The sequence below is a fragment of the Schistocerca gregaria genome, chromosome 2 (assembly GCF_023897955.1).
Source record: "Schistocerca gregaria isolate iqSchGreg1 chromosome 2, iqSchGreg1.2, whole genome shotgun sequence".
Taxonomy (NCBI): Eukaryota; Metazoa; Arthropoda; class Insecta; order Orthoptera; family Acrididae; genus Schistocerca; species Schistocerca gregaria.
This window is the reverse complement of record NC_064921.1, coordinates 848,717,681-848,730,292: the sequence shown is the minus strand read 5'-3', so window position 1 is coordinate 848,730,292 and position 12,612 is coordinate 848,717,681. Positions and strand designations below refer to the sequence as shown.

At 44.2% G+C, this 12,612-nt stretch overlaps 1 protein-coding gene across 3 annotated transcripts in view; it reads left to right on the top strand.

Annotated features, from left to right (window-relative positions):
* The window catches only part of LOC126335212 (uncharacterized), a 91,569-nt gene that overhangs the window by 59,259 nt on the left and 19,698 nt on the right, over positions 1–12,612 (top strand). For all 3 annotated transcript variants that reach the window (XM_049998230.1, XM_049998229.1, XM_049998228.1), the window contains exon 5: positions 1,472–1,799. In XM_049998230.1, the coding sequence (XP_049854187.1) occupies positions 1,472–1,799 (328 nt within the window). The remainder of the gene's footprint in view (positions 1–1,471; positions 1,800–12,612) is intronic.

Genomic DNA, 12,612 nt, shown 5'->3' with positions numbered 1-12,612 from the left:
TCTGCAGCGGAGTGTGCGCTGATATGAAACTTCCTGGCAGATTAAAACTGTGTGCCCGACCGAGACTCGAACTCGGGACCTTTGCCTTTCGCGGGCAAGTGCTCTACCAACTGAGCTACCGAAGCACGACTCACGTCCGGTACTCACAGCTTTACTTCTGCCAGTATCCGTCTCCTACCTTCCAAACTTTACAGAAGCTCTTCTGCGAAACTTGCAGAACTAAACACTCCTGAAAGAAAGGAAATTGCGGAGACTTGGCTTAGCCACAGCCTGGGGGATGTTTCCAGAATGAGATTTTCACTCTGCAGCGGAGTGTGCGCTGATATGAAACTTCCTGGCAGATTAAAACTGTGTGCCCGACCGAGACTCGAACTCGGGACCTTTGCCTTTCGCGGGCAAGTGCTCTACCAACTGAGCTACCTAAGCAAGACTCACGTCCGGTACTCACAGCTTTACTTCTGCCAGTATCCGTCTCCTACCTTCCAAACTTTACAGAAGCTCTTCTGCGAAACTTGCAGAACGTTTTTTTGTCATCAGTCTACTGACTAGTTTGATGGGGATACTGGCAGAAGTAAAGCTGTGAGTACTGGACGTGAGTCGTGCTTCGGTAGCTCAGTTGGTAGAGCACTTGCCCGCGAAAGGCAAAGGTCCCGAGTTCGAGTCTCTGTCGGGCACACAGTTTTAATCTGCCAGGAAGTTTCATATCAGCGCACACTCCGCTGCAGAGTGAAAATCTCATTCTGGAAACATCCCCCAGGCTGTGGCTAAGCGAAGTCTCCGCAATATCCTTTCTTTCAGGAGTGTTAGTTCTGCAAGTTTCGCAGAAGAGCTTCTGTAAAGTTTGGAAGGTAGGAGACGGATACTGGCAGAAGTAAAGCTGTGAGTACCGGACGTGAGTCGTGCTTCGGTAGCTCAGTTGGTAGAGCACTTGCCCGCGAAAGGCAAATGTCCCGAGTTCGAGTCTCGGTCGGGCACACAGTTTTAATCTGCCAGGAAGTTTCATATCAGCGCACACTCCGCTGCAGAGTGAAAATCTCATTCTGGAAACTGCTTCTTTGATTACATATCATCTCATAGATAACTGCCTCATTGCCGGATGGGTCATTTTCTTGCATGGATAGTAAATTGTTTGTCACCTAGCTTGCTGTTTATTTTATGTTACTGCTGCTCACTGTAAAACATTCGGTCTTCATGTTAATTCTTAAATTATGACTGTTTTACTTTTTCGTGTAACTTCTGTATCATTTAAATAAGAGAGTTTTTAAGAAATTTGCATGTAAGCAGATTCTTTTTACAGCTTTCTTCTCTGAATCTGACACTGCTGTTGAAGTCATGTAAACATAGTTCAGATAAGTAACTGATTTGGTAGATTTATTCAATTTTCAACTTAAATTAGGAGGGCTTTTGATGTGACGTCTATGAAATGACTTTTATTTTTTTATTTTTATTTTTATTTTTTTTAAATTTCCAGATCTTCAGGGAAGGCCCGCATTGATGTTCCAACTAATGGTGGAGGTGGTGAAGCAAGCACATTATTGCGTACACTCATCTCTTGTCGGAAACTCGGATTGACCCCTAGCGATGGAGCTCATCAGGCTCCACATACAGATAGTATGGGGTCTGGAGCAGTACTAGGTAATTGCACTAACCAGCCACCAACAATAACTGGAGATCGCCGAAAACAGAGTTTTCCCACACGAGCTATAGCAGAAGATTGGGGAGGAGCAGCACATCATCCTCCTGACTTCACTGGCAACAATCCTTGGTGCAATCTCTCACCAGCAGCAAGATCAGGGAGGGTAAGTTATTTACATTGCTCATTGTATTTTTCTCTCTTCTGTCTTTATACTCTTATTCCTATCCTGTTTCATGTTTTCAGTCTCTCATCCTTTTTTTTGTGTGTGCATGCATGTGCAGTCTTCTTTTAAAGGTTACAGCCCACTCAGTTACTTACCAGAATTCCCAGGGTATTAGTTCGAATAAATTTTCAGTCATCACTATCGTGAGGAAAGCACAACTTAGTACTATTCTGTAGTGCAAACTTTTACTAATATTTGATATTTAATATTCATAATAGTGTATTTGCTTTATCAACACTCTACAATGAAGACATTAAACAGAGAATGGATCAAATATTATGTTTCCAAAGGGAAGATTGTGGGAAGTAAATACCTGTTTTAGTGTGTAGATAAATTTAGTTTGAAGCACTAGTCCACAGTTTTACTGAAGCTACATAACGAGTTCTGCAGTATGGTAGCTGCCATGCTGTTGCCTCACATTGATGTTTGACACATTCAAACTAATGGTAATGAGAAGCTAGATCTGCACTGAAAGGAGGGTGCTAAAATGTTGAAAAATAGTCTTTCAGTTGACAAATGTTATTGCTAATTCTGGGAAGACTACAGTGTAAATATAAATTTGAAATTTAGGTGAGTAACTGTTATAAAATGAAACTTCAAAAAGTGAAAAGTAGCTGAAAAATTTAAAATTGCAAGAAATAGCAGTAGTGTGGAGAAAAAGGACAATGTCCAAGAATGCCTCACGCCTCAGTAGTATGTTAACATTTTGCAGCTTGCAGTTGCTGCTGTAGTGGTTATAAAGCTAAGTACTGACAGAGTTATATGTGCACTGTTATACAGTTATTAAATTTAATAGTTTTCAGTGGTGTTGCTGGTGAAATAATGATTTAAAAAATTTATGGAAATGTTCGCTCGCTGTGTTTTTTAGAGTTTTCTGTGCATTGAAGTCATTTAGTAAATTTCGTGCTTTAGTTTTCAGCTGACGTTTCTTATTGTGTCCAGTGAAATATTTCAGTAAAACTTTCATTTAGTGTTTTAACTTCATTGGGTGTTCCAGTGGCCACTTGAATTTTTGGTTTTAACTTGTAATTTTGTGAAGTTTTGTTGGTATCGGTATTAGCTGTGGTGTAGTAGTATTAATGCAAGTAGTTGCTTAAATAGTAGACAGAGAATTTTGAGAACATTGGTGTAACTGAACTTAGGTAACATAGACATTTAGTTTTTTCAGTAACTGTAAAATTTTATCATGAGTGAGAAGTGTGGACTCTGTCATAGGTTTATGGGTAGTGGGTTATGGTGTGGGATTTGTTCAAAGTATTTTCATTTGGGGGAATGCATTGGGAAAGCCAGTGGGCATTCTAATGAGAGTCTCTCCTGGGAAAGCAGTATCTGTAGGAGAAATAAGTTAATAGAGAAGCAGGAGAGCTAGATGTGTGCCCTTCAGGTGCATTACAATGAGCAAAGGGAGGAGCTAGATAGGTTGAGGAGGGTGAAGGGTGGTGGAGAATGGGAAGTGGCAGTTGGCAAGAAGGCGGCTAGCAGGAGGAGGTATTCAGACAGTTATACTTCGCGTACATGCAATAGATTTGACAAACTGCCAGAGCTGAGTGGAGAGAAGCCTCTTGTAGATGTAAATGTAGGGAAGATGCAGCAGTCCTCAGCAGTTAGGAGGCCTAGGTCAGATGCAAAAGTGTAACAGAGAGGAGGAGGTTTTGCTGCTAGATAGTACGCACGGTAGAGGTGTGGGCTGGCAGTTGCAGGGAGTGTTGAGGAGTGAGTGCCAGGTCACCAACATTGTGAAGCCTAGTGCAGGGTTGACACAGGTGACTGACAGCATAGGAGAGTTGTGTAGGAATGTTACAAAAATTCATATTTTTGAGGAAAAAAGCCTTGTTTCAATAAGCACTTAGTATCCAGCGCACATTGATCTATTGAATATTCACATGATTTTGAAACACATTCTTGTTCATTTTTAAACATTTTTGAACATATTCTAAGCTTATTTCCTAATGAATCATAAGTTTCATAAATAGATTTTGGAATGTGTGCATAGTGTACATCACTGTTCATCTAGAAATAACTTTCCGGCAGACACAAGGGAACAGGGCTATACGAGCTGAGTGGAATAAAGCCTAACTGGTGAATGCCAATCGCTGTTTGTTTATGTGGTTGACTGGGTTTGCGAATGATCAGCGTTGTTATAATTACCAGCGTAATTCGTAGATTCAGACTACTAGAGTGGAAATAAACGACTAACAGGAATAACAGGTAAGAAAGATTACATATTATCTTCTCTGTGTATTCAAGAAAATGAAATTCTGAAAGAAAATTTTTGGTCAGACTGCTACACTAGTAAGGGCCAGTTGTACAGACCCTGGTAGCAGCCGCCTAAGTTCTGTGCTGGGAGTGATGCAGAAAACACATATTGAGCAGAAACAGTTGTCAAGCAAATATAGTGATTCTGGCTTGTGCTTGAAGTTAATTTTACTGTGCTTTAAACTTTTACTTACAGTGCAGTTCAAATCGCAATAAATGGTAATTATTGCAAGCAGTTTCAATGTTGTTTTGAAAAAAAATTGTACTTCACATCTTCACAAAGCTGTGTCAGCTGTTCTCGCCTCCCGACGTCATGCAGAGTAAATCTGTGGAACAGTGGACACACAGTCATCAAGACATGAATTAATATTCCTCTCATGGCAATTGATTGAAATTGGTTTTAATATGTATTATTCCCCTTATAGATTTGCACGTATAATACAATGTAGCGTAGGCAAACGAGCCTGACTGTTGTCCACAGCCACACAATGAGGCATTGTGGACTCTGTGTACCTGTTCTCTGCTGCCGTGCAAACACAGTTCCCCCCACCCCCATGCTTCCTTTCCGCTCTGCCTCTATGCATGGAAGCCCTGTCCTAAATGATGTGGGTTCTAGTACCATGTAGTACTATATCCTCTGTAAAGCAGAACTTTCACTTTTAACTTTCAAGGGTAATGTATGTCTTCACTGAAGTTGTTCCGTCGCCCCTCCGACACAAGCACTTTTATCAGCTTCTGCCAGGACGAAGATCCAGAAGTCAGAAGCACGGGCCTTCAAGAAAGAACCGTCTCGTGCAGACCTTCTACGTACTTCGAACCCTCACCCATCGACCAATCCTTCCACAAAACGGCCTTCCAAGAAGGCTCATAGGAAGCACAGTTCTCCTTCCCCGCCACAGCGCATTTCTCCTCCTGCGCCCCCCCCCCCCCCCCCCCCCCCCCCAGCGGTTGCCGCCCCAGGCCGTCATCCGTTTCATCTGGCCGCACCGCTGGTAGCCGAACATCTGGCCGTTCACCAGTGGAGGAAGCTCCCCCTTCCGGCCATCTTCACAAGATGGCCGATGAACCTATAGAACAAATGGACGATGACTGTCCACCTCCTGCTAGCGGCGGCAGTGCTCGCTCGAAGCTGGGCCCTCAGCGGCCTTCTAGATGACCCCATCTTGCATCTTCTTCTTCTCACGATGGCACTTATTCACTGGAATATTCGCAGCATTCGTTCCAACAGAGAGGACTTGAAATTGCTGCTCCGCTCGCACCGTCCGCTCGTCGTAGCCCTCCAGGAAACGAAGCTACGCCCATGCGATCAAATTGCCTTGGCACACTACACCTCTGAGCGTTTTGACTTACCCCCTGTGGTAGGTATTCCGGCTCATGGAGGGGTTATGTTGCTGGACCGGGATGATATCTACTATGATCCCATCACATTGCACACCGGCCTGCAGGCAGTTGCCGTCCGCATTACTCTCCCCACTTTTACATTTTCCATCTGTACCATTTACACTCCATCATCGTCTGCCGTTACCAGGGCAGACATGCTGCAAATTATTGCTCAGCTCCCTGCACCATTTTTGTTAACTGGAGACTTCAATGCTCACCATCCTCTTTGGGGCTCTCCAGCATCCTGTCCGAGGGGCTCCCTGTTAGCAGACGTTTTCAACCAGCTCAATCTTGTCTGCCTCAATACTGGCGCCCCTACTTTCCTTTCAGACACCTCTCACACCTATTCCCATTTAGACCTCTCTGTATGTACTACCCAACTTGCACACCGGTTTGAGTGGTATGCGCTTTCTGATACATATTCGAGCGACCACTTCCCGTGTGTTATCCATCTCCTGCATCATACCCCCTCTCCGTGCTCAACTAGTTGGAACATCTCCAAAGCAGACTGGGGGCTCTTCACTTCCAGGGCGACCTTTCAGTATCAAACCTTCACAAGCTGCGGTAGTCAGGCCGCACACCTCAAGGAAGTCATTCTCACTGCTGCTGAATATTCCGTCCCTCACACTACTTCTTCTCCACGCCGCGTACCGGTCCCCTGGTGGACCGCAGCATGTAGAGATGCCTTACGTGCTCGTCGACGTGCTTTACGCACCTTTAAACGCCACCCTACAGTAGCGAATTGTATCAATTACAAACGATTATGTGCGCAGTGTCGTCGTATTTTTAAAGAAAGCAAGAAAGCCAGCTGGGCTGCTTTCACAAGCACCTTCAACAGTTTTGCTCCTTCTTCTGTTGTATGGGGTAGCCTGCGCCGGCTATCTGGCACTAAGGTCCACTCACCAGTTTCTGGCTTGACGGTCGCGAATGACGTCCTTGTGGCCCCTGAGGATGTCTCCAATGCCTTCGGCCGCTTTTTCGCAGAGGTTTCGAGCTCCACTCATTACCCCCCTGCCTTCCTCCCCCGAAAACAGGCAGAGGAGGCTCGGCCACCTAATTTCCACTCCTCGAATTGTGAAAACTACAATGCCCCATTCGCCATGCGGGAACTCGAAAATGCACTTGCCCGGTCACGGTCCTCCGCTCCGGGGCCTGATTCTATTCATATTCAGATGCTGAAGAACCTTTCTCCTGCAGGTAAAGGTTTCCTTCTTCGTACTTACAATCGCATCTGGATTGAGGGACATGTTCCCGCATGCTGGCGCGAGTCAATTGTTGTACCGATTCCTAAGCCGGGGAAGGACAAGCACTTGCCTTCCAGTTATCGACCCACCTCGCTTACCAGCTGTGTCTGTAAGGTGTTGGAGCGAATGGTTAACTCTCGGTTGGTTTGGTTGCTCGAATCTCGACGCCTACTTACCAATGTACAATGTGGATTTCGTAGGCGCCGCTCTGCTGTTGACCATCTGGTTACCCTGTCGACCTTAATTATGAAGAACTTCTTGCGGATGCGCCCGACCGCGGCTGTGTTCTTTGATTTGGAGAAGGCTTACGACACCTGTTGGAGGGCAGGCATTCTCCGCACCATGCATACATGGGGCTTTCGCGGTCGCCTCCCTCTTTTTATTCGTTCCTTTTTAATGGATTGACAGTTCAGGGAACGTGTGGGTTCTGTCCTGTCAGACACCTTTCACCAGGAAAATGGGGTGCCACAGGGCTCTGTTATGAGCGTCGCTCTCTTCGCCATAGCGATCAATCCAATAATGGATTGCCTCCCAGATGATGTATCAGGCTCCCATTTCGTGGACAATTTTACCATCTATTGCAGCGCGCAGCGTACATGTTTCCTGGAGCACTCTCTTCAGCATTCTCTCGACCGTCTTCACTCCTGGAGTGTTGCCAATGGCTTCCGTTTTTCTGCCGAGAAAACGGTCTGTATTAACTTCTTGCTCTCCCATTCGTGGAGACAACAAAATTTTTAGGTCTTACATTTGACAGGAAACTTAGTTGGTCTCCACATGTGTCATATTTGGCTGCCCGTTGTACCCGTTCTCTAAATGTCCTCCGTGTTCTCATTGGCACGTCGTGGGGAGCAGATCGAACCGTCCTACGTCGCCTATATCGGTCGATCGTCCGCTCCAAGCTGGATTATGGGTGCTTTGTATACTCCTCTGCACGGCCGTCCATCTTACGCCGCCTCATCTCCATACAACATCGGGGTTTACGGCTTGCGATCGGAGCGTTTTATACTAGTCCCGTCGAGAGTCTTCATGCTGAAGCCGGTGAATTGCCACTCACCTACCGGCGCGATATGCTGCTTTGTCGTTACGCCTGTCGGCTTCTGTCAATGCCCGACCACCCATCGTATCGTTCCTTTTTTGACGACTCTCTCGACCATCAATACGGGTTGTATGTCTCTGCCTTGCTACCCCCTGGAGTTCGCTTTCGTCGCCTCCTTCAACATCTTGATTTTTCACTCCCTGCAACCTTTAGAGTGGGCAAGAGTCACACGCCACCTTGGCTCCAGGCTCAGGTTCGCGTTCACCTTGACCTCCGCTCTCTCCCAAAGGAGGTTACCCCCGGTTCAGTATACCACTTCCGTTTTGTCGAACTTCGTTCGAAGTTCATTAATATGACCTTCATTTATACAGATGGCTCTAAGACCAATGACGGGGTCGTGTGTTCTTTTATTGTCGGGGCACAAAGTTTCAAATACCGGCTACATGGCCATTGTTCGGTCTTCACAGCTGAGCTCTTTGCCCTCTGCCAGGCTGTTCTTTACATCTGCCGCCACCGACATTCTGCTTATGTCATCTGCTCCGATTCTCTGAGCGCCATCCAGAGCCTCAGTGATCTGTATCCGGTTCACCCTTTCGTGCACCGGATCCAACACTCTCTTCAGCTGCTGGTGGACGACGGGTCTCCAGTTAGCTTTATGTGGATTCCTGGCCATGTCGGTATCCCTGGGAACGAAGCTGCAGATGCCGCGGCCAAGTCTGCGGTCCTCCAGCCTCGGACGGCTTCTTGTTGTGTCCCTTCATCAGATTGTAGCACGATCATTTGTCGGCGCATTTTATCGCTGTGGCATGCCGATTGGGCTGCACTTCTGTCCGGATTTTACTACGCTGCGTCTTGATCTCGGCCTGCCCTGTACTCTGGATGCCATTTTAGCAGATGACCCAGGAGCTGCTGCTCGCGTTCTTCGTTTTATCAACTTGACACACCTGTCTAAGGACGTTTGATTGTGCTGTAGTTTTTTAATCCTATGTCTGTTATTAGGCTTTTATAGTGTTGCCCCTTTTAGTTGCTGTTTTAACCTTGTGCCTCGCGGTACATTCCTAAATTAGTCATGGCGCTAATGACCATTGTAGTTGTGCGCCCTAAAACCACAAAAAAAAAACTGGAAGTTGTTTCCTACTAATTTCTTTTTTACAATGTTTATATTTATATTACTTGTTCGGTGCTAATTTGTTTACTGAAGAGGCTTCTAAGAAATGTGAAACCATTCAGTGAGTTCTGTGTTTTTGTGAGGAATTTGCCAGTTAACACAGTTGCAGTGTGTTTTGTGAAAAGGACTGTTTGAAATGTCTTCTGACTGGGGCCACAGAAGAGCGAAGTGAAGTGTGTTGACTATTTGCATATCCTCCAAAGAGTGATATATAAGGAAAAAGAGAGAGAAAAAAGAAAAGGAAAAAAAAACAAAAAAAAACAGACTTTGTTCAGATTGGGAATAAGTGTTCTCATTTGAAGACTCTGTTTCAAAGTGAAGATGTTTCCAGTGAAGATTTTTTTGTGTTAAAAATGTTTTGACAGAAGAACAACAATGATAGTATTTGAACAAGGTGAAGACTCCCATGGCGCAGATGATGCAGATTTTGCATCAGTAGACGAAGAATTAAATACCCTGAATCAGTCAACTACAGAGGTAGTTGTTAGTCCTGTTACAAAACTGTGGTCAGTGCAGTTGAGTGATAAGCACTTTGCATCAAGAAAGTGCAGAGAAATTACTAAAGCTATGGATGAATACACTACAGAAACATTGACCACACTCTTCAAAATAGAAATTCCACCTTCAGAAGAAAAAAAACCAATATTGAATATTGTGCATCCTGCAGTGAAAAGGTACAACTTTTAACTGTTATTCCGAGACATTTTCGAGGAAAACAATTTTGAACCACATTCCACCAGTATTAACGTGCATGGTAGACAAATCAAGAAATGTGAGGTCTGTATAAGGAGTGTTTGGAAGACCACATCCCTATTATGGTCATCCTGTAGAAGCAGCTCAAGTTCAAATAGTGCAGTCATTTTATCTGGAAGATGAAGGGGGCTGTTGTCACTAGATTGCCAACAAAAAAGAAACTATAACAGTAACAGTTGAATGTCAAAAAGTTGTGAAAGTGAAGAGGTACATGACTCATAGTGTTAAAGGAACTTTTGCAATTATAAGAGCAACTATACAACTTCACATATTGGAAGATCAAACTTTTATGCACTACAACGTAAGTGGGTATTTGCACACCCACCTAGAGATGTCTTTTTTTGTGTGTACTGCTCGAATTTTGAACTTTGCGTGGGAACTTTGAAGAACTTACTGGAGCACATTATGTATGACTTCTGGGTTGGGCTATGAAGTCATTAGTAGTCTGTGATGTAAAGCAAGAGACTTGTTTGTTTCAAGACTGTGGTAACTGCCCTGGAAAGGGAGGACTGTCTTTACAGACACATGGCCTGGAAGACATAGTAGATAACTCTGCAGAAATTACATATGCAACATGTGAGAAAAATAAACTATTTAAGAAAACTGTTGCCTTTGACAGTTTCATTGATGAACTTGGTAAATGATCAGTGAAAGCAGTAACACACCAGCATCTGAAGAAATTGCAACAACAACATATTACATAAGGGAAAGGGTGTGTACAGGCCGAAGAACTATGTTTAGTGCTTCACTGTGATTTTACCGAGAACTGGTCTGTAATTCTCTGACAAGAAGTACAAGGGTATCATTGGAGTAATGACCAGGTTTTAATTTTTACAGGAGTGGCATATTTTCAAAACAAGACCCCAAGTGTTGCAGTTATAAGTGATGACACAGGACATGACTCAGCTCATGCTTTGCTAGCAATGCGCAAAATTCTTCAACTGCAAACGGGGGCAGAGAAGATAATTATTATTTTTTATGGTGCTCCTAGTCATTTCAAAAATCATTACCAGCTGTCGGAATTGAGTTAAGTCGCTTGTACCAACTAACTGGGTATACAGTGCTGCTGGTCACTGTAAGGGGCCTTGTGATGGTATAGGAGGCCTGCTGAAGCACCATGCTACAAAACCTTGATGGGATTTGACGATTACTTACGCATTCTCACTAGTGCCAAAAACCAATGCATTAGCCATTCTGACATGTTCGGTATATTGTGTACCTTCTTGATCGTAGCCTCCAACAATACATTGCCTGCCCTGTTACCTCCCTGTGTAGATCAAAGAGTAGATGCCAACCCCTTTGGTGCAGCCGGACTTGAAGCAATGACCATCAAGCCAAGTGAATGTTGCAGTGACTAAGTGGAGCCTATGGGGAGAGCCTTTGACTGGGGTAGATGGCATAGTGTCAGACACCTTACAGATGAAAAAATGAATTAAACTTGTGCCAAATATTGGCTGCGTAAAACTAGGCTGGCTCAATGACTCTTAGGAAGAAAATTTGTTGCGCAGCCTATAACGACACAGCCTTCCATTCCATAGAAATGGCTTTGGATGAGAGACGGATTATTCAACTTTACTCATTATTTAGTAGAGCAAATGATGATTCCTTCACAATATCAAAACTGCTGTCATTTGTGGATGATATCAAAGCTAAGTTTGGTGACATAACTGCCATGGAAAAAAGTGCAGATTCTTATTGATTAAAGTAGCAACTTGAACGTATTCTGAAGCACTCTAGGCCTGTACCAAATATCTCTGTTACTTTTGTTTCTACACAAAACTACCTTTCACAGTGATCTATTGCTCCAGTGTGACGAAGAGCTCGACAAACCTGGTACTTCACAGTATTCATTTTGTGTGCCTCATACAGAGAAGGTCAAAGGAAAATTGTGTTGACACAGGTCCCTTCATGTTGGCAATTGAAGAACACATCTTAACGACAACATCTCGCCCTTCATGTTGGCAATTGAAGAACACATCTTAACGCAAACATCTCGACCCCTGAGGTTTTCCATTTTGGTCACATATAAACTCTCTTGCTCTTCAGAATCCGTGTGTGGAAACTATGGCAGAACTCTATACAGTGAATGATCTTGTGAACAATCTGCATTGTGTGCAAACAGCCTACACCATTTAGCTGCCAGGTCACATGTTTGTCTGAGTTAAAATTCGAAGCTTGGTGGGGGTGGGGAGAATTTTATATATAAATGGCTTCATCCAGTTGATATTTTCACGAAGGGAGAGCAGGAGACCCTGTATTCTTCTCTATTGAGGATGAAGTTCTCCCCCAAATGTCCTCCTATATTTTAACACTTGACCCACACACAAACAACAGTAGTTGTGAGTACGAGCATCGGATTACAGAATGGTCTGATGAAAATGCATTTAGTGCTGCATGTACCACCTATTCTTCAGTTGGTGCTCAGCAGCCAGAGTGCTACATTTATGATACAGTGACATGTACACATTGATCTTTGCTATAGCAATTAGGACCTAAATGTTTTATTCATACCCTGTTTGAGACCCACTTATTGTGGTAGTCCATACAAGAAGCTAATTGGGACGCATGTTCCGCTGAAGTATGTGTCAATATCCCAAGAAAAAAATGTTGACGATATAGTGCAAATGACTCTGAGCACTATGGGACTTAACATCTATGGTCATCAGTCCCCTAGAACTTAGAACTACTTAAACCTAACTAACCTAAGGACATCACACAACACCCAGTCATCACGAGGCAGAGAAAACCCCTGACCCCGCCGGGAATCGAACCCGGGTGCGGGAAGCGAGAACGCTACCACACGACCACGAGCTGCAGACGATATAGTGCAAGAAGTGATAAATGAAAGATACTGTTGCCACACCAACAGAAGCCAATGAATGCATGGAGGAATGTTTCATACCAGTCTTTTTGACA